Source organism: Emys orbicularis, chromosome 7, assembly GCF_028017835.1.
Source record: "Emys orbicularis isolate rEmyOrb1 chromosome 7, rEmyOrb1.hap1, whole genome shotgun sequence".
NCBI classification, from domain to species: Eukaryota; Metazoa; Chordata; order Testudines; family Emydidae; genus Emys; species Emys orbicularis.
This window is the reverse complement of record NC_088689.1, coordinates 111,416,081-111,443,874: the sequence shown is the minus strand read 5'-3', so window position 1 is coordinate 111,443,874 and position 27,794 is coordinate 111,416,081. Positions and strand designations below refer to the sequence as shown.

The 27,794-nt window shown below is 41.5% G+C and overlaps 1 protein-coding gene across 1 annotated transcript in view; it reads right to left on the bottom strand.

Moving 5' to 3' along the window:
- Positions 1-3,944: 3,944 nt before the first annotated feature.
- SLC6A6 (solute carrier family 6 member 6) overlaps positions 3,945-27,794 on the bottom strand; it is a 36,752-nt gene continuing 12,902 nt past the window's right edge. The window contains exons 5-13 of the mRNA XM_065408567.1: positions 23,485-23,619; positions 21,373-21,476; positions 21,133-21,257; positions 15,842-15,954; positions 12,591-12,728; positions 10,587-10,689; positions 9,406-9,506; positions 6,432-6,602; positions 3,945-4,151 (exon numbers count right to left, since the gene is read on the bottom strand). Coding sequence (XP_065264639.1) covers positions 4,011-4,151; positions 6,432-6,602; positions 9,406-9,506; positions 10,587-10,689; positions 12,591-12,728; positions 15,842-15,954; positions 21,133-21,257; positions 21,373-21,476; positions 23,485-23,619 — 1,131 coding nt within the window. The 3' untranslated portion in view covers positions 3,945-4,010. The remainder of the gene's footprint in view (positions 4,152-6,431; positions 6,603-9,405; positions 9,507-10,586; positions 10,690-12,590; positions 12,729-15,841; positions 15,955-21,132; positions 21,258-21,372; positions 21,477-23,484; positions 23,620-27,794) is intronic.

Here is a 27,794-nt window from a genome sequence, read left to right as displayed (position 1 = left end):
GCTCAGTCGTGCTGATCCACTTCCTGAACCCACATTCAAAAGCTGACCTTCCACTGCAGCTTGGATAGCAACGTATTTTAAGGTGGTACATAGAACTACTGTGCTTTTTTATTTTCGTTTGCTGCATAGGAACAGATCCATGTTGGCTTTCATATCTCAAACTTCATTGAGAACATATGGAAGCTCAGAGATCTGTTTGGATCAGAGTCATCATGAAAAGGAAAATTAATGAGAACCAAAACAAATTCTGTTCATGAAACCATGTTGTACCACTACAGTCTACTGGTTACATCGTTATACTGCGTGACTTTTAATGAGATCACGACTAGTGACAGGTGAACTGCAAGAGCTTGGAAGGTTTGGTTTAGATAAGAATCCTAAGTTTCGATTATCTGAACTGCTTTGGTCTGAAAATCTTATGAGCGCAAGATTTCCCCCATGAAATTTTCAGTACTTGATTTCAGTGAAGTTGGAAATATTGCCATGTCCAAACCCAAAAGAAATCACAAAGGTGCATGAAATGTAAAAAGAGAGACTTTTTTTTTTTTTTTTGGCAAAGATTTTGGGGCCAACATCTGAGGTATTTTTCCCCTTAACTGAAATCAGTTCACCTATGATTAGTCATGATATTTAGTGCCTCAGCTGCATAGGACAGGTAAAATAGGTCACACATGGTTACAAAGTAAATTAGCAAATTAGTTATCGTTGCAATCATAAATATGTAGAAAATATAAACTTGAATCATTTACTGTTTGTTTTGTTTTTGTTTTCATTTAGCAGACTATAATGTTGAAATGCAAGTTTACCACCAGGTAAAATTTAGAAATCTGATAAAACATTAGGAACCATTCTAAAATGTGAATAGGCTCACTTGCGCTGAAAACCGTGGGCTGGTGACCAGCATTGTTCTGGGTGACTGTTTTACAGAAATGATTTAATAGCGCATCATGAATCTGGCCCTTTCTTGCAGTCAGGCTGAAGAGCACAAGTCAGGGCCAGCGAAACTTACACCAACAGAACGCCAGTGAGGTCATTGCATAAGTGTGTGAGACACTTTCACTTGGAACATGGAAGCGACTGATTTGAATGGCACAGTCTGAGTCAAAATGGAGCTGGGCTCTCGTTCTTGTTTATTTGTAGTTTTAAAGGTGTAGTATTAACCCTCTGGTTCCTAATGCAAATCCCCCCTCCACCATGTGTGAAGCAATGGTGAAATATCCATCTCTGACGCGCCAGCTACTTTTGAAATCTCAACCTTCAAACTATTTTTCTCATTAGTGTCCCTCTCAGATATACACCTTATAGAGTATGTCCGCACACACAAAATGTGAGTCTATAACCAAATATGCTACTGTAATTTACACTAACTGAAACGAGGAATTTAATTATTGGGTTGCTATTCTGACCTTAACTCGTGCCATTGGGCCTATACACAACGTATGACGAGATTTGACTTCAGCAGGCTTTGGCTCAGACCTTCGCTGTTGCCACAAAGGCTGGAATACATAACAACATGTATGACAGAGTTTTAGCTTTAATTTAGTTGCTTTTTGATAAAGGTAAAAAAAATTAAACACAGGAATTGTTTTTTTTTTCTTTAAGTAAAGTTCTCAAAATCCAGTTGTAATCATGTTGGCTTAGAAAATTCTTCTGTTGAGATGGTCAAGACACCTGGAGTAGCTTTAGGGTGGCTATTACCATCAGGCCTGCACGTGAGATGTGATATTTGCCATCACAAATTATAAAAGTGTTTTCAGCTGCAGCTCTCATAATACAGTAATTGGAAAAGAAAACAAAAGCAACGGGGTGTTGGCTGTTTTTGTTGCTGGAATTCAGCCTCTTTGACTTAAAAACAGACTCAAAGACTCTCCAGCTATACAAGACACTTTTTTTTGGTCCCTTTCTTACTTCTAAATTGCCCCTTCCGTTTTACATTAATACTAACTCGACATGTGCTTCTGCTGCAATGACCAGTTAGTGCATGACCTGCAGAAGAGTTCTGTGTACCTCAAAAGCTTGTCTCCCTCGCCAACAGAAGTTGGTCCCATAAAAGATATTACCTCACCCAGCTTGTCTCTCTAATATCCTGGGACCGACATGGCTGTAACAACGCTGCCTACAGTTAATGCATGGGACATCTTTTGAAAAATGTCCCATGTAGGAATGTTAAGAACTGGATATGTTCCCATTTAAACTGCAAAAATCTACCCATAGACAAACTGAACTGGCAATAGTATAAGCAGGAACAGACTCGGCTGCTGAATCTCTTCCCAGATCCCTTTGGCTAGCGTAACTGTGGTACTATGATTAGGAGGATTATCTCCCAAGTACAATACCCAAATGGAAAGGGCTGATTTCTTTGGGGAGCCTCTTCTCAGCGTGTGTTGAGGTTTATGAAACAAGATCTATCCAGATTTTTGAAATTCTTCAGGGAGCAAATATCTATTGAAATTCTTGATCTGGCCTATGTGATCAGTTTACCTACAGCCATCCAGCTTTAAAAACCGTTTAGGAGCTATGTACTGCATTAAATGCTTTCTTTTTATTTTTCTTAAGTCTAAATTGGAATGGTATGTAATGTTTTTTTAACCAAAGAAATATTACAGACTTCCTTCTCTTAATTTACATAAAGCCCTAGTTTATAGTAGGTTGAATTCCCCCTTTTTGTCCCCCATACATGCATTACCCAAAAAACAAAATGGTGGTAGCATGGTCCTCTGGGGCAAGCCAGTCAGGAGACCTAAGTTCTAGTCCTAGCTCTGCCACTGAGTTGCTGTAACCTTGGACAAGTCACTTTCCCTCCCTGGGCCTGCTTTCCCCCACTGCACCAACAATAGTCAAATAAATAAATAAATAAATAGGGATACCAATTTGAGGTATACGGCTGAACAGCGCATATGGATGTGCTAAGCATTATTGTCCTCTTCATTTAATTACTATTATTAAAAATCTGCCTGCTGGAAATGCCTGGTGTACAATATATCCGTGGGCTGCTTTGCTCCTGGGGTAATGAATAACTGGCTGGGTGTTAAGCTTGGTGCGATCATTGTCCTCAACATATTTTTCTTTTGATACCAAAGCCCAACAGTTTACAAAATACATATATATTTTAAATTCCATAAAACATGAATGCTGCCTCTCCATAATTCAGATCTTAGCTATCGCACAGGCTCTTCCTACTGTTCTGTTTGTACAAAGTGCAAGTTTAAACTAGGAACACCTCAGGTAACCTACGGTGTGCAGGAAAACTAAAGGGTATGTACACAAAACTCCTTCCTCAGGCAAAATGTCTTCTGTAGGCAATATGTATTTTGTCTTCTACTGTGACATTTTTACACAATGCTCAGGAGGGACAGGCATCCTGATTGGGTATTTAATTCCTAACTACAGTCCTCCCTCCCCCATAAATTTCTCTCCTCCAGTTGAACAGATATATATATATATTTTTACATGGACCATAGCAAAGGTAACATCATGACTCAGAAATCTGTCATTCACCCTGCCTGAACCAGAGGAAGAAAAGCACTACACCTTTGAAAACCAATCCCTTGAAGCAACATTCACCTTTTTTCTTCATTTGCAATTTCTCTCAACAGAACTCACTCATGAGTTCTAGGGTTTACCCTGTTCCCAACCACACCAGCACCTAAAAAATTGCTTTCTGAGATTTGAATATATTGCTGGCAAGAAAATCAATTTCAAGTGATAAGATGTATAATATTCAGAGAGCTATTAACGTGTTAGAAACCCAAATGGTAGTAAATTCCTGTAATAGGTCTAGTCTGATATGAAAACTGCCTCCTGCAAGAGGCTTCTGCTGTGATTACCTTACAAAATATGTAAAAAAAAGAAAAAGAAAAGAAAAGTAAAAACACCACAAAAAATAACTTTCTCTGTGAGAAATAAAAATAAATCCTAGTGCAAATATAAAGCTCTGTAAACCCGGTCCTATGAGAATCTATGGTTAGTAAATGGCAGTTAAAGCAGGTTTATCCTCTCACAGAGAGAGCTCACATCATAGTCTCCACAATGACGTGAGTTGGCTTAATCAATCCACCATTAGGAGTTCCATTGGGGCAGAATGAGGTGGTGCTTTCCATTTCTTTGGCCCACCGACTCACTTCCCTAGGGGCAGCCACTGTTTTTATTCTCTGAAAGGGAAAAGAGCAACAGCCAAGGGTTAGAAAAATGGCCACATCGATCCTAAGAACAAGAGTCTAGAAAAGTGTGTTGTCATAAAACATAGTTCTCTCCAAATGATCTTGAGCATCTTATGAAGGGCTTAATCTTGCAGCTGCTTATCCGCAAGTGTAGTGCCTACTACCACGAGCAGCTCCATTGATGCTACCAATTAATCTGGCTCACTGTCAGGGAGGCCACTTTCATCTTTATCATTAAACCCAGTATCTGAATTAGGCTAGGTCATTAGTAAATACCATACTAGCTCAGACCAGAGTCCACTTAGACCAGTATCCTGAGTCCAAGAATGGCTGGTACCCGATGCTAACCAACCTGCACAATAGGGAGCTTGCTTCCTTAGCCCCTTCAACTTGTAGTTGGTGTATACTCTGAAGCATACGGATATATCTTCCCCTAAAGCTATTTTTATCCTATCTGCTGTAACTATCTCATTATCCATGTAAAAGTCCAGTCTATTTTTGAGCCCTTGGCCTCAATTAGAGAATGAAACGCGGTATCTTTAAGTACTGGAGATCAGAGAAAAGTAATTCAAGAAAGGTTGTGGAATTACCATCATTAGAGGTATTTGAGGCTAAACTTGGCCATCAAATATTCAGGGATGCTATAAGACTAATGGAAACTGTACTATTGCTATGCAGCAGTGTGGCCTACATGACCCAGAATGTCCTTTCCAACCCTAATATTTTATTCAAGAAGGAGCACCAGGGCCTCATTGGATGGGAAGTCAGACTGTCTGACTAAACACAAGTTGCATTTCAGTGCTGTAGAATCTCCGCCGATTCATGTGTTCTCTCTCGTATTGAAAACAATCCTGCCTTTAAACAGGGTAGTTCATTGGCAAGCTGCAACCTTTCTTCTAGTTCTCAGTTCACAAAGAAGGAACTAGACAAGTGGTTACCTCCTCCCTTCCCTAAGATGATCTTAAAAGGCAGCTTTGGCTACTTTTAGACCACTTTCTGAATAGATGGTGAGAATGCAGGCAGGAAAATAAAACCCCCAACAAAATGTCCTAGCCAGCACTAAAAAAGACCATTAAAACTTGGAGAACACACAAATTCAAGTGTATTACTGTGTTCTGGGAAAAGCTACTTTCTTTACTGAAAAAAAGCACAGTTTGAAGAGAAGATGAAGAAACACTGTGAAGGGCGAATAGAAGAATGTAGTTGACTTTGTCTTTGAGGTGCACTAAGCATATATCTGGCCGAGGTAGGACCAAGCTGTAAAGTTCAGATCTGAATCCAAGTTTCCCCAAAGTCTGGGAGCGTTTGGAGCCAATGTTTCATTTGGTTCATTTTAGAGAGAGAGAGGGGGAGAGAGAGAGAGAAGAGCCAAAAAGTTCAGAAAAGAGTTTTCCTAAAATTCGGGAATTGAGTTTTTGACAAGAGATGAGGTCAGGCATGGCCTTCACATGTGGTACTAAATAACCTCAAAATTCCATGGGTTCTTGGGTGCAGGATTTAGATTTGGCCTTCTCTCTAACTTTTCTAGCTATAATCTTCTCTCTACTATTTTACCTATTGAGCTCCCTTTGCCTTGCAAACTGAGCTCTGGTGCACGGAGGCATAGTTCAGTTTCTGTGTGAAATTAGACTAACAAAACAACTGTGCTCAGAGAGGGAACATTTTGTTGAACAAAAAGAACACAGACATGGAAGGGCAAGTAATATCAGCTGATATTTTTTTGAGGCCAGAAGGCTTAGGTTTTAATCTAGTTAGATAGGATTCATAATATTTGCTGAAAGAACTGGTGATCTGAAAAATGATTATTTATATTGGTTAAACTGAGGTGTTCAACTTTGCCCTATCAAGAGCCACAATGACAGCTTTCCAAGGGTTGTGATTATTTTGCACAACATGAATCAGGCTGCAGCTGACCTATCTTTTGTACAGGAGGCAGCTTCATGTCACATCATGCCATGCTCCATCTTTATCAAGATGGAGAAGGTGGAGGCTAGCATGCTGGGGTCTGTATTCTCCACTAGCAGCCCTTCCATATTAAAGACATGGACAAGTGTGCGCCATATTGTACCTCTCCAGTGTGGCTTGCTTTATCCACTGTATGTTAAAATAACTTACCTGGAGCCAAATCAACAAAGCAGATACAAAGAGAGTGGCCCCCCAACTGAAGCCACCATTTACTCTTAAATGTTAAATTTTTCTCGCTCTGTCTCACACATACACACATATCCACCCATCCATCCATCCATCCACCATTTATGTGGTCATTCTTACCTCAATAAGTGAGCCATCCGACTGTACAATGCGGATGACCATCACCAATGGGATGCAGATCATGGAGGAAAGAGCAAGAACCCATCCCACGCCGATTGACCAGTCAGGGTATGTGTAAACTTTGTTGTAGGTCAGAGGTGTATACTTGACCAGAGAAAAGATAAAGCATGCCTGCGAGGGAGGGAAAACAAAACGAGAAGAAGGGTTATAGCATAGGTACTAGCATTGTGGATCCACTGCAGCTTACACAGGATATGGTATCACTGGGACCCAGAAAAGGAAGGCAGTAAAAGGCAGCACTGGCCAACTTTGCTAAACATTTTAAACTACGGGAAAGACATTCTACACTGAAACTGTTATAAGAGAGCTTTATATGTGTATGTTTATGTAAATAGCCAGTTAATATCCATGTTTATGTAAATAGCCAGTTAATAGATATGGCCCCAGTAGATAGCACTCAAACATGTAGCACAGTTCCTGCATTTTGTAGAACCAATAACACTTGTTCATTGCAAATGAAGTGCTCTGTGCAGTTGCTTTATTTCAGTACTGGTTACTTCGCAAGGGAAAGATATAATGCTCTTCCCCCTTGCAAAATTAGGAAAACTACTTATTTCTGCTCTGCAACCAACACAGCTAGGTTTTGTGCTTCAGTTTGTATGCCAGGTTCTTGAATGCTCTTTAAATCAAACAGCCACTTAACAGTGAGGTAGATCGCCATAAGCCCAGTGAGTCAGGTCTGCACTGCATGGGCATCCATCTAGCACTGGCTAACCTCCAGAGTCCTGTCCCATCGTACAGCGATCTCAGTGTAAACCCAATGATGGATTCTAAGGGGACAAGCTTTTCTTTTGCTGTTCCAAAGTGCTGGTCAGGATATTATTACAGTACTCTTACAGTATCTCCCCTCTCCTGAACTCTCCTCATCTGTGCTCACTTTTGAGCATAGTGTTAGCCAATACATATATGTTAGGTGCCATGGACCCTACATTAAATAAATTAATGGAGATATCCTATCTCCTAGAACTAGAAGGGACCTTGAAAGGTCATCGAGTCCAGCCCCCTGCCTTCACTAGCAGGACCAAGTACTGATTTTGCCCCAGATCCCTAAGTGGCCCCCTCAAGGATTGAACTCACAACCCTGGGCTCAACCCACTGAGCTATCCCCAGCATGTGCAGGTATCTTAACCGAACTATATTATGTATTTCCCACAATGCTGTTCACTTCTGTTCACTCGTGTCAAGCTATATATCCTACAATATCCTGCAAAGCTGAAGTCAGCTTTGACACTGGAAATTATGAAGGGACTGTGACCTGGAGCTGGGTCAGGTGGGTGACAGCAAAGCTGTCTAGCAGTCAGAAAGACTGGAAGGGAGATGACTCATCAGACACCTACACTCAACAAGCAAGCCCACTTGCTTTGACAGTAATGAGGTTTTACATCGGACATGTGAATCTACTGTGTTGCATTAACATGCATCAGTGAGAAAGGAAATATTTTCTGTGTGTGTGTGTTCGCAAGAAAATAGGAAATATGAATATGAGGGGACTTGATTTTCTCCAGCCACTGCCTTGCATATAGGAATTCTGCTGTGTTGAGGCCATGTGCTACAACTGTCCACCTCAAATTGTCAACATTTACACAGCACTGGCATAAAAACATCCAACATCTTCATCAAGACTAGCTGACACTGCTCCACTATAGCTGGGGCTGGTGGCACTGTCTATGCTTAAAGTTGCTCAATACTTCCCAGTATAAGATCCTGTTTTCGGCTGTTTTATAACTTTACAAAACTTTAACCATTTGGGCTGAAGTTTTCCATGCTGAGTGTCAGCCTAAGGTTGATTGATAGATATTGATTGATTGATTGATTGATTGAAAAAATTCAGCCAAAATGGTTGAGTCATTTCTGAAGACAAGGCTAGGGAAAAATATATTGTTTCGCCCATTTAAAAAAATTCTTGAGATCTTTTCTTTGAAATGCTGTAATGCCCCCCTCCCCCCCATACTTTGGTGTAGGGCCTTGGAATTTGGCAGGAGGCCTTTGTTTCAGAGAGCGGACTTTTACCATCCCCATGAAAATCCGCCGAAATTTGACAAAGTTATAAATAAGCCTTTGAAAAATCATAGTTCACACATGCTCAGTAGAGACCAGCTAGAGCTCAACACTAAAATCTCAGACGATTCTATCTTCACTGAGCATACTCAAGCGTCTCACAGGTCTTAGTGCTGACCAGACTGTGCATGTACCATCCACACACAGCACAGGGTCAGGTACCAGAAATTAGAATAGGGAACCTATCTCTCCTATGCTCTCAGTGATCCCCTCTCCCTCCCCTTCCTTTCACCCCCCCCCCCACCACACACACACACACTGGTCCTCAGGCAATGTGGAGGATGACGCTGTCTAACTCTTAGACAGAGGGGACAAAGCTGGGGGGAAAAGTGGCATGAGACTGGAAGTAGAGGGGGGAGAGTAACTGTAACTGGGAGATGGAGGAGACTGGGACTTGGAGCTGAGGGGAGACTAGGACTGGCTGGATCAGGAGCCAAGGACAGGGAGCTAGTGGGGGAGGAGGGAAAGCTGGGCATGGCTGGGTGGGAAGGCTGGTACTGGAACCAATGAGGGAAACAGGGTGGGATAGGGTTGGGAGCCAGTTGGCTCAGGGAGAACATTGAAACTGGATAAGGAGCTACGGGGGAGGACCGAATGGACCAGGCAATTTTGCACAGGCAACCTTAATTCTGGCATTTCCTAACTTCTGAATGCTGGACTTTGCAACATAGCTTTTTGTGTTATATATAATACTGAATGAGAAACGGAGCATTTCCAACCTACGTGTACCCCTTTCAGTTTGGTACCTGCACACAGTGGCCCTCTGGGATGTTCCCCTTTACAGGACAAAAAACCAGGACAAAGTTTGGAAGGAAAAACAAGTGCAAGATGAGACATAGTGTGATTCTGTACTTACCACGCAAAGAAGTGGTGTGATTAGAATCCAGCTCCATTTCATCCAGGGACCAGGTCTGTATCCAATCATATCTTCAATGGCATCATACATATTATCAGCGCCTGGAATACATAGTCACTTGGTGATTTGGTGAAGAAAAGAGCATTATCAAGAGCCTGTATATGAAAGCCACACAGTGTAGGACATCAGTAACGAAGTGGTATTGCACTAATACAACTGCACAGTTGGGGCTGAGAAGGCGCTGAAGGGGGAAAATAGTGACTTGTTTTGAGTCTATGGGAGCTGTTTGTGTTTAGAGAGGAGTGTCTGTGGCTAAGTGTGGATGCTAATTTCCATAGTAAAGAGGAAATGTTACATTAAAGGGTTGTGTACAATGTTGTTCAAGAAGGGTGATGCACAGGACTTTCAAAAAGACCTTGCATGGTGGCACTGAAAGGTTGAGGGAAGTCTCTCTTCTCATACTGTTGCAGTAGAATACTGTGTAGAATACTAACCCCAGAGCTACCGTGGAAGTTGGCAAAAGTTTTGCCTGAGAAAGGACTGAGTAACAACTGATACAGCCCATTTGAATCTAAATTTGACCGTGGTTCAATCTGAAGTAAAAAAAATGGTATTTATAGTTAATACTATAATATTAATAGTTCATGAAGAACCATGGAAATGACCAGTCTTAGCCAGTTAAAACAGCAACATAGGTTATTGTCAGATTTAGGAAATTTGCATCACCTAAAAATAACCAGACATAATAGATTTTTCTGTAGGCTCTCTCTTAGCTGTTTTCTATTTGGCTGGCTTGACCCATGTAGAGATTACAGTTTTAGAAAATAGGTCTTTGAGACACAATCAGAGCTTTTCACTATCAGCCGAAAGTTCAGCTCTGGGCCTTAGGTTTACACATGCAAATGCTTAATTGTGCATCTAACTACCAATGAGCATGCAAAAAACATTCAATTCTGTGTGAAAAAATTGGAGGCTGGCTTGAGCCCAGCTAAAAATGTGGCCCTCAGAACGAAGAACAAAATGACAATAAGGGAAAATACCAGGTGCTTCCACAGAATATTCAGGAATGGATGGTTCAGTCTGCTGAATGATGCCTTTCTAGCTTTGACCAACAAATAGGTAAAATTTGGTATTATTGGCTCACGATAAGATTCATATTAGATCTAGGGATCCTTACTTACCATAAACCCAGGCTACAGCAACACATTCAAAGAATGCAACCCACAAAAGGCATACACCACTAGCTGCATAGTAGTCAAAGAGTTGAAACACATACATGCCACCCTGTAAAAGAGACACACACAAGGGTTAGGATCAGTCACTAAAACCATGAGTGCTCTATACTCAATTCCAAATAAAATATCCTTATGAACAGAAAACCATGCTGTACCAAATTCTTTACTGTTTTTAAAAAGTAAAATTCTACCAAACTATCTTATTGCTTAGCATTAACCTCCCTAGAAAAGATGCTTGTTTATCACTGAAAGCATTTTAAAGCAGAAGAGTATTGATCAAAATTAAGCCACTTAGTATAATCGACTGAGACACTTAAGTCTTTCCTTCTTAAAGATATTTTTATATGGGCATTTATAGAAACATATGATGGAAAGAAATAATTGGTCTTTAACATAAACTCCTCCAATGAGACTAAAGTCATCTCACTAGGAGGTATTCCATTTATGAGTCTATTACTTTTAAATATTACATAGATATGTCCAGTCTCATTGCTACATATTGCTCTAAATATGCTGAAATGTATTTCAATATGGATGTCATTTTCTTCACTCCTTATGTTAGTTTCACATAAACATTTCTGGAAAAAATTGTCAGTGTATGCGAAATGTCAGTTATGGACATTATTTTGATTCCTACAGAGATCCCTCAGATTTTGTTTTAAATCTGATCTTCAAAAGAAGGCTTGTGTTCTTTCTAAGATAAATATCACATTAGTGCACTTATTGGAACAGATTCTAGGCTCACTTATACCAAGTTAAATCCAGAATAACTTCACTGATTTAACTAAAATCAGAACCTACTTCACTGAATGTACTAGATGGAAGCTGTATACCCCAACACATCATGCTAGATTTGAGTTTAACAATCTCAACCTGTTTTACCTTTTAATGATTTGGGGTCAGATTTCTGGCATTTTCACTCATGTTGTATAGTACCTTAGACACCACGATTGAAATTACTGAGATTCCTTGTGGAAGAAGTTGAAAATCAGGAGCTATTCAACTTGGCATAACAGCACTAGTCAGCAGTTTGGGTCAAGAGATGAAGAATTGTACCCTATTCAATTAAAACTGTAGAGGGAATTTAGCTAGGGACAATGTAGTTACCCAGCCAAATTGCAACAGAAATATACAGCATAATAAACAAATTACGCTAGAGCAGATGAGTGACTTTATCTGGAGTTATTAGAATTATATATATATATATATATGTTTTAAAAGTTTCAGAATCAGAAATAAGATGCAAAGCGCTTTAAAGTAATCTTTGGTTTAAGCCCCTTTCTGCCATTCTTGTTGCATTATGAATGGTATGATTAATTTTCAAGCTTTTGTTTTGAAAAGATTTTCATTCCCAATGTCTTTCTTTAGCTGTTCTTCTGCACCTATCTGATTAGGAAGCAGCTGTAAACTAGGTTATATGGGAGTGACAGTCAGATTTTCCATCTTTTTATTTTTTTTATGTTCAGACTAGATATGTCGTATTGCTGAGTAGATGCTTCTGGAAATTCCATGTGCTTTATTTTTTGGCTTGCAATGAGGGGCAGTGGTTCTATACTGTGACCCCATTTTATAACAGAAAAAAAGGTTTGGGGCCCTCATCCTATGTAGCCATAAAGAAAGGAAGGGTAGTCGTATATCCCGGCAACTGTTCATGACATCCCCGCTCCCCAAGTTGAGAACTAATGGACTGGGTGTCAGAAATCCTGGGTTCTATTTCACTTCACTGTGCCTCTGTTTCCCCATCTGTAGAATGGGCATAAAGATATCTACCTCCCTTTCAAAGCACTTTGAGATGTAGGGATCAAAAGAGCTATGTAGGAGCTAAGTGGTGGTGTTCTTCCAAGTGGTTTGCTTTATGCCATCTGATTCACAATGTCAATAAGGATACATGCTGATTGTAAAATAAATAAATAAAGTAAAATAAAGCTCTCCATCACCAGTGTTACTTACTTCAGTCACCATAGTTAGTCCCAGAAGATAGCTAAGGAAACACACTATAGCAATGAAGATTTCCCGTCGGTAACCCTTCCTTAGGAAGGATGGGTACAGATCAACTAATGACGTGATCTGTCCTTCAACTTCAACAAACTAAAGGGGGAAAAAAACAAATTGAAATATACACAGTATACATTTCATTCTCTTTTGTCTTAATTAAACACCCCCTAGAAGCTCTGTATTTACACTCTATGGAACTAGATAGTACTTTGAATAATTAAATAACAATCCTATTCCTTGTAGCCTCAAGGTTAAAGTGTGTGTGTCATTTTTTAGTTTGGAAGAAGCTTTCAGAATTGAAGTCAGTTTCCTCGCATACTTATAAGACATTAAGTTGGTTTTCTTATAAACATAAGCTACAAGGATAAAGGAAATGAATGTGATGAGAGGAAAATGCTCATGTGGCTTTTATGTTGTAGATGTTTCAGATGAACAAAAAGTGGATGTCAGAAAAGAGACAGAGAAAAATACTCGAAAAGCTAAACCTCCTCAACTGTGGCAGCAACTCTCAATCTCTGTCTTCATTTGATGTGCTGGTAAAATTTATATGCACCACATAGTTAAAGTACAGAATTAGGGCCAAATTCTGTTTTCAGTTATACTGGTGAAAATTCATTCAATGAAATACAGCCCTGCAAACTTTTTTCTCTACACAAAACCCCACTTCCCCCCGTTTGTTTGTTTCATCCACCTAGTGCATCTTGTCATAAACTTTGGCCCCACTCCTGCAAAAATTCTTGCAGATACTTTACACACTGTAAATAGACCAATTATTCAGGAAAAGCACATGGGTAAGGTTAAGATTCTGTCGCGGGTATTTTTAGTAAAAGTCAGGGAAAGGCCACGGTCAATAAACAAAAATTCACAGAAGCCCACGACCTGTCCCTGTTTTTACTAAGAATACCCTGGGGCGGGAGTGGACAAACAGACCACTGCTAGAGTTGCAACTGCTCCAGCCCCGCCACTGCTCATGCGGTAGGAGATGACCACTGCCATTCCAGCCCCAGGGGCTGACCCAACCCTGGCCACTGCTCTGGCAGGCAGGGGACTGCCGCTCGGGCAGTGGGCCGCTGGTGAGCTGTCGGCAGCCCCTGGGCTGACCTTGGCCGCTGTACAAACATAATACTTAGTCCTGCCTTGAGTGCAGGAGATTGGACTAGAAGACCTCTTGCAGGCCCTTCCAGTCCTACAATTCTATGATTCTTTACATATGTTTGTACAACTCCTAGCATAATAGGGCCATCTGGTTTGTGACTGAGACCCTTAGGTGCTTCTCTAATAGCTGTAATGATACAGCCACTTTACAGGGGGTAGGTAAAATATTCTCACTTGCAACATAAACCGAAGTCTGGAGCAGATCAGCTATCTTACTTTGTCTAATTCAGCATCTTAGAACAGTTTTTATTTTTAAAAAATTATCTGTACGTCCTTGCAACAGAAAAATGAATGTAAGACAAATATAATCAGAGTTGTCCAAATAAAACAAAACCAGCCTTGGGGAAAGGGCGCTAGTTTATTGACAGCCAGAAGAACTTCATGTATAGGAAAAGGGACCATTTAATGGTGCACAAACAAATCTAATAGAAACAAAGAAATCAGACAGCCAAATCCTGCTCTCATATCTGGCACAATCCAAAGCCCACTGAAGACAGCGGGAGCCCTTCCATTGACTTCATTGAGCTTTGCATCAGGCCCCTTACAAGGGTGACTTCATTGAGCTGCATTGATGTAACTGAGGGCAGTTTGGCCCCATTAAGTTGTCAATAAGTAAATGGTTCATCCCACAGTCAGTGACATATTGCAGCGAGTTCATGAAGTAGCAATATTCTGGCGTATATAAATCATCCTAGCCTTTGCATTAATATACTTACTATGTCCAGAAACTTCCTTTAAACACATTGTACTCTGTGCCCTTCACTGATAAGGGATAGCAGCTATATTATTGGACCGTCTAGCTTCCAGTGTTTAATACTGAATGCTTGCTTGAATTCCTATTTTAAAGTCTTATGTAAAACTGTTTCTTTTTACATGTAACACTTCCCATTGGTTGGATTTGATCTTAAGACGCTCTGGCATTCCAAAACCCTGCTTGAGTGCACTCCAAAAAGGGGGAGTGGAGGAAGAGGAAATTAAGCGCTCCAATTAGTTTCAATTATTCTACACAGTGAGGAGCTATTTAAAATTACTAGACAGCTTAACATTTGTATAAGCACTTGGTTGTAGAACCGCAGCCCTGGGCATTGTAACATTCAGTTTGGAAGGGACTGAAAGTCACTTAGTAGAGTTCAAAGAGTAAGCAGTAAAGAGCGATTTAGAACAAATGCCACACTTTACAAATTGGAGAGATTAAGCGGGTAACCACTGGGAAAACTCCACTTATGAATCTCTCCTCATATAAGAGAGGATTTGAGTTCAATAAACATGTTGCCTTTGTCGAGTGAATTTTTAGAACGTCAGAGTTACTTTATCACTGGAGTATAAAAAGTTGCCTGTCGCTCTGAAACCTCGGGCAATCTCAGTTTATAGTTACTGCGTAATCCTTGGTTGCCTCTGTTTACTTGTGACTATCTAGAAATGATTAACAGATTCCTTTGTGGTATTTATGCTGATATTTCTGTGAAAAAAACTCCTCTTTGAACAGCACTACACTACAACAAACTAGGCACCTTGTAGTTCACACGAGCAGGGTCGACAAGGAGCAGTTACAGCGCAACATTTTGGTGCGCTCTGCAATTCACTCCCACGTAGTCCACAAGCCCTACCATGGTCAGAAACCTCAGTGCCAATTGATTTCGATGGCACCCAGCACCTTGCAGGCACAGACCCCAGGTGTTCCTTCCTTTTGTGATGAGTATCTCTCCTTCACCAGACTCAGATAATGCTGCACACCAACCACAAATGGTGGTGTGTTGTGGGGCAGCATTTGGGCCATGGTGCATTGCTCTACCCCTTGGACTCCCCCGGGTCCCAATAGCAAAACCTTAATGCACAAGATCATGCTGACCCTGCCACGACTAACTTATTCATTGTCTCTATGTATGGACTAAAGCAGCTTCTCCATGGATTCTGCAGCACAGGCAACTTCATTTAAGCAGGCGTATTGGTATTTTACTATTATTTTTAATCCACCCATTTATAATGGGGTTGCCATTGCTGGCATCATGGCGACAAATAAGACATATATGTCCATTTCTGTGGTTACTAACCTGGCTATCCAGTCCAATCAACAGAAGCATAATAAAGAATAGGATAGCCCAAACAGTAGGCGCCGGCATCATGGTCACAGCTTTTGGGTAGGCAATGAAGGCCAGGCCTGGACCTAGAGGAGGAGAAAGAGAAAATAGGAAGGGGGGGAAAGGGAATGGAGATAGTAAGTACTCAGCTCATGCCTAGAGATAGCTACCCACCAATGCAGGGATGCCTGGTTCCTTTCAGATAAACCCAAACCCAGCTGGAAATACCAGAAGTGAAATTGTTTGGAGCTTTCATCTGACAAAGAAGCACGCATGACTACAGCAGAAACCCCAAGAAAACCCAAAGGCCATCGCTAACCGACCACCAGTTTTAACATCTGTCTCAAACATGCCAGTAATGGATCGCTTCCTGCACCAGCCATTCAGGAGGTGTAACAGGAATGAAGGCAACTGCCCCAGTAGAATAAAGGAATCCTGTTTCTAGCACACATGATGGCTATTTGAGTGGAGGGGGGGACAAGAGGGAATCTGCTCCAAATATTCTCCTGAAGCTTCAATGCTGCAGCCAACTCAACCTATCCTTCTGAAAACACAAATCTCTCATACACCTTCCTTCCAGGTTTTGGTTTATGCTCCAATAGCCAAGGTCCTTAACTGCTGTAAACCACCATTGAAATCAATAGCGCTGCCCCTATTTACACCAGCTGTGGATTTGGGCCTATGAGTTCTCAAAAGTGTTCCCTGCTGTTTGGAAATTATACTACTAACGCTGATACTGCTAACACGCCACCATAGTCAGATTCTCCTATACCACTCGGCTTCCTAAGTCGTGCCGTAACAAATCTGGGTCCTGCCAACAATCGTGCACAACTACTAGACCAATTATGCATGCTGTACACACCACAGACCAGGGACTAAAACCTTGGTCCTTCTGCTCCAAAATCACAGGCTTCTAAAACTTAGCTAAAGGAGCTCCCCCATAGCTAGTAGTAACAGAATGTGCCTTATCTGCCCTGTGGCTCAGCTAATAAAGAGCTGGCTCACTCACACCCACCCACACACAGAGCATCGGCGCACTGCACTTCTATGTTGTTTCTCACAGAAGTTCTCACCTGGTGTCACACAGGTTTCAAATAACACTTAGTTATACATCATGAGAACTTTTGTAAAGTGAGTATGCCATCTCTGATTGGGCAACAGGGGCAGTAGGAATCTGACATCCGCTACTGGTTTAAAAGTGATCTTGTAATTTTTACAGTGTGGGGAAATCTTGCAAGGACAGATTTACATGCACATTAAAATCTGGACTTTTTTTTGGTTTCAAAAGAAGGTGGATTGGAGTGTTGACATCTTCCAGGTTTGGTGAGAAGATTCAAATTAAACTTGTTTTTCAGTAGGGAAGATAAAGTCCGGTAAATCACAGGAGCAGAATTCTCTTGTTTAATCTGCATGGAGAATCACTACTGATGCTCTTCCTAACTCCCACTTTTCCTTTCCAACAAGAACGATGGAGAAAGGAGCAAGGAAAAGAAAAGATGAGAGCAGGAGGATGACATTTTTAAATTAAAAGAAAAATTGAAGTAATTTAAATAGAAATAAATACAAATTAGCCAGCAATTGATTGATTAATTTTATTTCATTAATTTTTAAAAAGAAACACGTCTGTGGTTTTATGTGACAGAAAGCGCGCACACACAAAATTGGCTGAATAGCTAAAATTTCTGGGGTTCTGCTTTTCCCTCAATCCCTGGACATCATGTCTTCTCTCAGTAAAAACTGAATCCCCAGCTATAACTGCTATTAGATTGCATTTGTAGCCAGTCTGCGCAAATGATGAGACAGATGTAAAACTGCTATTTCTCGCTAAAACTCACTAAGGGTATGTCTACACTACCCGCCAGATCGGCGGGCAGCGATCGACCCAGCGGGAATCAATTTATCGCGTCTAGTGTAGACGCGATAAATCGACCCCCGAGCCCTCTCCCGTCGATTCCTGTACTCCAGTGCCACAAGAGGCGCAAGCAGAGTCAACGGGCGAGCAGCAGCAGTCAATTCACCGTGGTAAGTCAATCTAAGTACGTCGACTTCAGCTACATTATTCACGTACCTGAAGTTGCGTAACTTAGATCGATTCCCCCCTCCCCGCCCTAGTGTAGACCAGGGCTGAAAGTGTGTGTTTGTGTATGTTAATTTCTGATGACAAGTGCTCTATGGTCTGTGTGTATTTTTCTGTGAAAGCAAATGTTGAACTATAAAGAGAAAAGTCCATGTAAAATACCATAACATTTCTGGCATCCTTTCAGTTTAATGTAAATAATTGAAAACTGCATTTAATATGGAGCGCCGTTCCACTGAATAATTATCCTGTTAAAATGCACTGTGCTTGTGGTTGTTGTTAAAAGCTTATTAGAACAGTAATAACCATAGTCTATTTGTTGGCCACTTGCTGATTAAAAGAAATATTATGGCTGGAATTGTATCCAGTCAGCAGAAGGAACTGTGGCTGGTAGATTGAAACAATACAAAATATGGAGGCCAAACCTTCTCCATCAGCTGACAGACACGATAGTCAGACCTGGTTAATCTGAATCAGTTTGCAAACGGCGTTAAAACAAAGGAAGTCTTGCAATGGCTTTATCACTAGTACATACTGTACATGCAATATATCTTTCATCCAGCCAGGCACGCAGACAAATCCAGCACAGATTAGCCAGGCCTCACTGTGCTTCCTTTGTTCCCACATTGCATTTCTTAGGGTAAAAAAAAAAGCAACAATGCTTTTGGCCTTTTATTTTATGTAATGTAATGGGAAAAATAAAGGAGAAAAATGAACTTTAAAAAATCAGGCAGTTTGCCAATCTGGGGTGAGGGATGTGGGACGGAGACAGACCAAATTCAACCCTTGTGTAACTCCACTGAAATCAATGAGTCCACTTTGCCCAATGAAAGATAGGAGTAACTCCCATTGTCTTCAGATCTTCACTACTCATATCCTACCAAGGGAGAATTCAGCTCAAGACCTTTACATAAGGGGTGAATTTGGCAGGGGTGTAATTAAGCAACAGAGTGCTGCTGGGGTTCTGCTGTGAGTGAACTAGATTGTGCCCAAATCACAAGAATAATCCACTGAAGTCAATGGAACCACAGGTGTGAGTAAGGCAAGTGGGAGGATACAGAATGGAGGAATCATCTGGTTGCTCAATAAACAACTTCCTCTGCCAAGCCGCAAAATCAAATTGCAGACGCTCATTGCTCCCTCTCTCTTTTTTCTACCTGGAAGAATAGTCCTGGATTTGCATACTGGCAAAATAAGGGTTAAAAAAAAAGATGGGGGTGGGAATATATCTGGGGAAAAAATACAAATCTATTTCAATTTCTCTTTGCTGGTAAATGGTTTCAGGTTGCCCGCACTAGAAAATGAAGTCTCCTCTTTGACACAGAACAGGTAGAGTACAGGCAGCAGCAGTACAAGTTTCCCCCACAACTCCGGCCAATGTGCCGCTACCATGAACTGAAGGAACCACCTCTTAGGAATGAGAGGGGTAGAGCACGCTCCCAGGTTTATTCAATTCTTGGCCTCTTGGCTGAGAATGGCAACAAGTATACCAACCGGTACCAGTGTTGATGGCGGTTTATTGTGATTTGTATACCTGTCCATTAGAAATTAGCTTAAAACCACCACATGTATATACTGTGTAATCCACTGAATAGCCATCAGATGGCTACAACTTGTGGCCACCACCACCGTGTGTTGAAATCAAACTAACTAAAATGGTCACCAAAATAAAGGATGGAAGTCCAGTGTCTAAAACTGATCAGTGGTGCCACTTTAAAAATATCAAATATCAGGGACAAAGGTGCCCATTTAGCAATGGATTATGTTTTTTATTTTGGGTCAATTACAGTAAATTTTGAATCTGAATAGAAAAAATGCCAAATATACAAAATTTCTAAGAACTCATCTGAAATAAGTGCTGAGCTGGTTAGGGTGTATTCACCAGGATTATTCCCTTAGTTTGTTCCTGTATGCAAGTAAAGCAGTATCTGATCAAAATGATCTTTATGGGCCAGATCCTCAGCTGATGTAAAATGGCATTTGCTCCATTGATTTCAATAGAGCTATGCTGATTTACACCAACTGAGAATCTAGCAGTGTTCCCAACAGCCGTCATTTCATAATGAGTCTTTGTGATTCTTAAAGATCCAGCTCCAGGAGTCAATGTAATTACAAGAGAATCTCAGCTTTTATTTAAAAAAATGAATAAAAAAGTAAGTTTCTAGTCTTCTTGGTGACAAAAAAATAGCTGAAAAACGTGACCCTACAGTGAAAAAGTGAACCCTAAAGGCTGAAAAAATCAGAAGGAAAAGAAAAAGCACCCAAAATGTGATATTATTCTTTTAAATCTCATGATTTTTAAGCCAATCTCATGATTTTGGGGGCTTGACTATGATTTTTGAACACTTGGGGTTGGCAATACTGATCTAGCCTGGTATAATTGTTCACCATCATTATGACAGCCTAAACGTACCACTCCTGCCCACAAGTCCTATGAAGTACGTCCAGGGGAAAGATGTAGTCTACCTTGTTCAGTGTATATTCACAAGCTGGATGTACCCTCTCTCTGATACATGTGTATAGCTGAATGGCAATGGGAATAATTACATGCAAAACAAGGGGAAAATATGTCCCTGTAAACAGTTTAAGAATGGACATTGCACAAAGAGTATCAGCTTCACCTTGGAGCTAGATTCAAATGTATAGAGTTGCAAGAGTTGGTGTCATGGTGGAAGGGATTTTCCAAAGAAGCCTATGGGGTTTAGGTGTCCAACTTCCTTTGCCTTTCAATGGGATTTGGGCGTCCAGTTCCCATATGTCCCATTGGAAGTGCCTGACTTTATTCCTACGGCATCTCTCACCCGCGGGCAATCATACCTACAGTAACAAGAGGGTTGGTGTAGATTTCCAAAATGGATTGACATGTCTGGACTTGAGACAACAATGTGTGTGGTCCTTTTAAATAATCTGAGCTAAACTTTATTAACGCACTTTGGAAAAATGTGTTCAAACTGCCACACTAATCAAGATAAAGTAAGTCCTATGTTAATCAGCTACCCACTGCTGTTCTAAAAGAAAACCAGACTAACATGCGCATTTAATCATTTTTCTGATGCTTGTGGGAATTCTTTTTTTTTTTTTCTTTCTTTTTATTTTATTTTATTTTGTTTGGCTGATTTAGTCCGCAGTACTTTGCTCACACACTAGGTGGCAGTGCCCACCACCACTGCCACCAATACCATCGTACCTGACTCTGCCACATCAGCAATGTTCACCCCTTGCTCTTGTGCCATGAAGCCCAGGACGGAAAAAATTGCGAAGCCAGACACAAAACTGGTACCACTGTTCAGGCATCCCAGCAGCAAACAGTCCCTAAGTCACACATATGTCATGGAGCAAGTTAATTCAAAAAAAAATTTGAACCCATTGTCCCTACTTATTTACATCATTTAGCTAAGACACTAAACCCCCTTGGTTAGAAACTTGCCTGTAACAGTTGTATTTATACTTGTTGTAGCTTCCCAGGGATGTCATTGCTCCTAAGCAGATTGCATACGAGAAGAAGATTTGTGTCCCGGCATCTATCCAGACCTAAAAGAAAAGATGGAAGAAAGCATCATTAATGTAGGCAATCCCTATAGCAACGTGCATCACAGTCAGTCTGTCATTCAGGCTTTGCAACAACAAAAATTGCTTCCACTGAAACAGATATTGGGGCAAAGGAGGAGAAAAAAGAGAGCATCTCATTTTAAAATGACCACATTGTAGGGGAAAATAAATCATTAGCATCAGAGTCCACTTGAAAACTTCACAGCTCTGTCAGCAATTCAAACATCCCTGCCTGAAAGGTGGTCTATCATTCTACTTTGTCTGCCATTCAACTGATCCTTTCCTTACTGCATAACAATCAATGCTTTCCCAAGAGAATGGACAACACAGAGGCAGCTGTAAAGTCCTGTATACGCTTGTATCTGATGCGGTTCACTTAGAACCCGCCTACAGAGCCACTGGACTGCAAACACGAACACCTTGACTGACACTTTTCCAAATGGTCTCATGCTGCTGCCCCAACCATACCTTTCAACCATCGGTGGCACAAGGACAAACACTGCAGGTGCAGAGGGGACACAAGCATAACACAATGCATTTCTTTAACATCAATAACACCGTTACTAACCTCAGTTCATGACGCATCATCCTGATGGTATTAGTACAATAACATGCAATATATAGTATCATTACAGTGAGAAACTCCGGCTTCATACATTTGTGGTAACCCCTCCATCTATTCCTGACCATTCATGGCCATGTACTTCTCTCTACTAATACGGGGGAATCATCCAGGAGGTCTGAATGGGGGGAAAGCAGCAGCTTTGCAGCATAGCTCTCCTACCATTGTCAGCATCATCCACCTAAAAATACCACAGGGATTTCCGGGTGAAAGAAGATGAGCCTTTTCAATGGGGAGTCCATGATAGCTTAACTCTGGAGGGAGCTCTGCCATCATGGAAGAGGGGGTCTAGGAGTTAAACAGAATCTGAATCTTTCCTGTGTTGTCAGTCATCACATCTTAGGGCATGAAACTTACGGCTAATAACTCATAACAATTACATGCTACCAGGGAAGGAGGTAGATGCATGTCTGAATGGCTGGTGTAATGAAGGCAAGATCACAGAGACTGCCACATTTGGCTAAGTTTCTTTCAAGGACACTTTACCTGCTTACTTACAGGGCCCAAATCCCCTTGGTATTTTGACTTTTTACTAGATAATCGTTAGAAAAGGAACAACGGAGAAAGGCATTTTCACCCTATCATGCCTACGGCCATTGCTTTAAAAAAATCACTGTTATCATTTGGATTTGTTTTTTGCTATTGGTTAGAGAGTTTTGCATTTCCCATGTGATCACTGTTGGCCAAAGAGCTAGTGGTTAGACTTTCACACATTGCTACACCAGTACCATGGAAATGAATAGTCTTTTCCTTTTCCAGTTGTAGCTTGTAGAGAAAAAAAAAACGCAACTCCTCCTACCCAGTGCTAAGCAGTCGTCTTCCATGCATTCTCTCACGTGTTTGCATGAGAAAACAGATTTCTCACATGTTTGCAGTGGTTTTCATTTTTCCACTACTCTGTTCACTTCTTTCCCCCATGTCCTGCTCCTGAGAGGTGGTGGCAGAGTGAAACAGATACTCACAATTGCTCCTTGGTGTGCCATCTGCCACGCTCATATTTCTCTCCTTTCTTTCGATTCCCTTCGAAACTAAAAACTATTCTCCTAAAAAGAAATGTATCTCCCTTACCTTGTCCAGAGCCTAATACCAACAAGAAAGCTGAGATTCTATAACTGGACAGAGTTTACAGCCTCAGAGCCCTTTGACACAAAAATACACACATGGAAAGATGCATTAACACATTTAACAATGACCTTTTCAACCAGATACAATGGAAAAATACAACCCAGTTTTAATGTCCATGCTATATTTGGATTGATAAAGATCATGGGAAAAAATCTCCTGTTGTTGCACCACCACCCACCTCTAAATGTCCCTCTTGTTTCAGAGCATGGGAAGTCTCCCTGCTCCTACTTAGTGGTCCCATACCTGTGGATCTGCTAACCGTGATACATCAGGGTAAAGGTAAAATTTGATGCCCTCTGCAGCTCCAGGCAGGGTGACACCACGGATTAACAGCACAATAAGCATGACGAATGGGAATGTAGCGGTGAAGTACACAACCTGCCAAAACAAAGTGACAATATGTATAGTCCTTGACAATTAGTTTAGAAACAAAATATATAACTGGTGTCCTTTCAACCCACAACCAAAACTGATGGAGATCCAGGGATCTGAATTCAAATCCGCCTGGCATTTCATGAGGCTCAGATTTGAGTTTCTGGTTGTTTAAGCACATTTTTAGTTAATCCTCTCTTCCACTCTCAACTGTCCTCTTGGCTTGTAGCGTTCAACTGGTGCCTTAAGTTCCTCCAATCTTCAGTCTATGCAAAGATAACAGTCTGGTCTGATTTGTCTCCAGGAGATGCTGTCTGCATCTCCAGGCAAAGATGATGCTGGAACAGAGTGGTCTGCCCCTTTAAGGACCATAGGGCCTGAAGCGCTTGCTCTGTTTGGAGACAACGCTTGTCTTTAGAGGAGCTGTTCCTGCCTGGGAGAGGGGCTTGTCCGATCCAGCTGGGAAGGGGTAAAGTGATTCCTATAAAAGGGCTGAAAAAGTACTGTTGAGGGAAGGAGCTGCAGCTAGCAGGGTGGCTCCTGCGGTGGGCCCTGGAGCAAGACCTGGAGAGGCAAGGGGAAAGGCCTCTGAACCCTGGAAGCAGGCTGTGGTCAGGGGAATAGCTTTGTTTTGATGTTAATGAGTTATTTGTCTGAAGAATAAGCTATGCCCTGAAGGAAGGGCCTGAACACATTTGGGTGAGCATTAGTCCTGCCGGCCAGCAGCCTACAGCTGCAAAGGCCTTTTCTGCTGACTGTTCACACTAGTCACAATTTTCTCTTTGCCCCCTGCCACCTTCTCTTATCACAGGCTCACCTTTGGCAGTGAAGAGTAACAGCCTCCACTGCAAAGGGTCACTAATGGGTTATGTCAAGCTTCTTTTGAACCTTCCAGCGGAGGATCTCCAAGTATTTAACAAAAATAAGTGAATTTAGCTATCTTGTAAGGCAGGTAAGAATTATTTTTCAGATATGCATGCCGTGGCCTAGAGAGACTAAGAGACTTACCCAAGGGATCTCAGTCAGCAGAGCAGAACCAGGAAATGAACTTCCCAGATACCTGCTCCAACCACTCCCCTAACCCATTGCCTCTGACAGGTTCTGGAGAGCAATTAAAGCATTTTCTACCTATTCATCCATCTACTGGGAGCCTGAATGTATGAAAGGTGTCACAGGCACGGGAACTAGGGATGCAGGGCGTGCTGCAGCACCCCCAGGTTTTATGCAGGGTCCTGGCTGCCGGCCCTGCGTCCAGGGTCCTGGCTGCCGCTCCCCTCCCCAGCTCTGGGGTCCCAGCTGTCGGCCCCACGCCCGGAGTTGAATCTCCTATACTGCTATGCACTGTGCTACTGCTAATCTATCAGGCCAATATACACGTCTCTCTCGTGATACAGGTGTTGCCATGTACCTTGCTAACAGGGAGGCAGCTTAGCTATACACAAGGTTACATGCAGGGACCAGTGAAGTCCAGGAGCACTGAAGGCATTTGCAGGCTTGTTCTGTCTGAGAATACTGCTATCATCTGTGTGGATTTTAAAGGCACTTCTCAGAAATAAAAAGGAATCCATCTGGAAGGCTTTGGCAATGCATTGGGTCAGTGAAAGAGCTGGAGACTTGAGTTTCATCCGTGACCCAGGCCACAGTGCAAATGAGATTTGGCAGGCTCACCCTATGAGAAATAAACCAGTCCTCATTTTGGTATGAATGGCAGTGTCTGCTCAAGAGAGTTGCTGGACTAGAACAGAAGGGGTTGCTGCAGGCTGGGATTGAGGTATATTATCCCCCACGAAGGCTCCGCACTGGGGTGCGCTGGTTAGCACACAGAACCTTTGTATGGCTCAAGCCGATACTATACTCCTCATTGCAAGCATTAAATCCACTTACAATTTTTCAAAGGTGATTTTTAAAAAAAACCTAAATAAGAGACTCCCCTTCTCCAAGAGATGCCTACGCCCTCCTTGCCCATTTGCAGCTATAAACATCTCCAGCTCAGAGCAATAACCAGCAGAATCCTGGAGAGACAGAGTGTGATACAATCATTGAGAACTAAAGACAATCACCCAAACCTTGTGGGCACTATCTTCAGAACATAAGGCCGAGGGCTTGCCTAGAGGGGGGAAGCTGACTGGCATAGCTTTTCCATAATAACCCCCATTCTGCCCGGTTCTAAAATAAAAGGGACTTTATTCCATAATTACTCTGCTTTGTGAATGGAGTAATTATTCCCGAATAAAATCACTTTTATGCTAAAATAATGTGTCCACACAGGGAGCTATTCAGGAATAGCTATTACAGAACAGTTATTTCAGAATAGCTATGCTGATCAATTTCCCTGGGCAGACAAGCACTAACACTCTATTGCAGGCAATCTCTGCCTTCCAAAAAGGAGTGGTTTCTTCCTTTTTTTAAATGGAGTCAGATGTTTCTGCCAGGTAATTACAGCTCTGCTGCCTTATTTAAAATACATTTTTGTTTTTCAAAATTTAGTTTAATCAGGGAAAAGCTCCTGAGATGCATCCACTTGTCTTTTAAGTGTGTCCTAGGAGAGTAACCAGGAGAAATCAAAGCCGGCATTGATATAATAACTCAGGTAGCCAGACTGATAACATTCAAAGAAAACCTTTTCATGCATATGGTTTTCTTCCTTTTCCTCTTGGAACTCAGTAATATTTTTCATTGATAAATAATATGGATTATACATTAGCCTAGTTTCATCTAAAAACTTTCAAAAAGTTATTTACTTTTTGTCCTGTATGATCCCTTTTTATATAATCTTGACCCATAAAAATCCCTGCTCTCTAATAACAAGGCTGTGTCTGCATTCACAGGCACTCACTGTTACACAATGGACTTCCCCCTTGCGGGGCAGGAAATCCCCTACATGACTGAAGGAATTTTTAGGCTCCAGCACTCTATACAAAATGTCCCCAAAACACTGGGCTATTATTTTTCGTGACTGTTTCTTTTGTTCAATATATTGCAACAAGATTTTTAAAAAAGATTATTTTTTCCCCTTCAGGAAGTTATTCGTACATTGGAAAGCAGTTAAGTATGTAAAAAATTATCTATAAAATTAAACTATGGGCTAATCACTCATCCAATTACTCCAGGCCTACATTAGAGTTCTTCAGTTTGCTTTGGCCTGATCCAAAGCCAATGAAGTCAATGGGAAGCTTTCCACTGACTTCAATGGGAGTCTTTCCATAGCCTTCAATGGACTTTTGACCAGGCCCTGTGTCCTCAAAACACAATGGAGGGACAGACAGTAAATTCTGATTAAGGTCTGAGATACCCCTAATTTCCAGAAAAACCTGTTGGTTATTTGATATTTTTTAACCGTTCCTTTTTGCTTTTTTAACTTCAAAAGGCTCAGCGTTAATTCCCTGGCACAGAAATACAAGGGCAGAGGGAACATTTCAGAGTCCAGTCTTGCATTTGTTGTGCACTGCATACTCCATCTCAAGTCTATGGGAGTTTGGGATGCACCAAATAGATATTCAGCAGTTGAGTTATGCATTGAAAAACCTGTGGAAGTTCCCAGCAAACCTCTGACTTTTTCAACTCCCTGCAGCCCTTTGACCGTCTCAGACTAGCATACACTCTCGCTGATTTTGATTATGCTGGTGCATTATAGCAAGGGTTTGTTTTTTGTACACAATAAGCAGCTTGGAAAATCTTTTGGTGCTGTCTGAACTGTGGTGTGACTCAAACAGCCATCACGATCGCAAAAGGTACTCAGGAAGTGTTTGTTTCCATTCTACTATTGCTGGGGAGATTACTATGCTCGCTTTCATTATGACCCTTGACAACCCAACTCAATGGGTCATGCCAACCAGTGACAATAGAGAATACAACCATCTTCGGTCAGCACAGATTTAGAGGTGTGGAAGCTGCTCTTTGGACCTAAAACTGGCAGGAGACCAGAAGAATAAGGCACCATGTTTTTAATGAGGCCCTACGATAAAGTCAAAGGGAGAGAGAAATGATGGTACAGAACCACTACCATATATTTAAAGAGGCAATAAATACCAGGCATCGCCTTGTTAATTGACAGCGTGGAAACTTCTGTACTTTGTTCCTTGCACACTATTGGAATGGAATGAGGTTCAGATGCTGTCTAATTATTACCATATGGAATGGCGTGGTTTTGGAGAGTGCAGTGGTAAGGGCGTGGGGGAGGG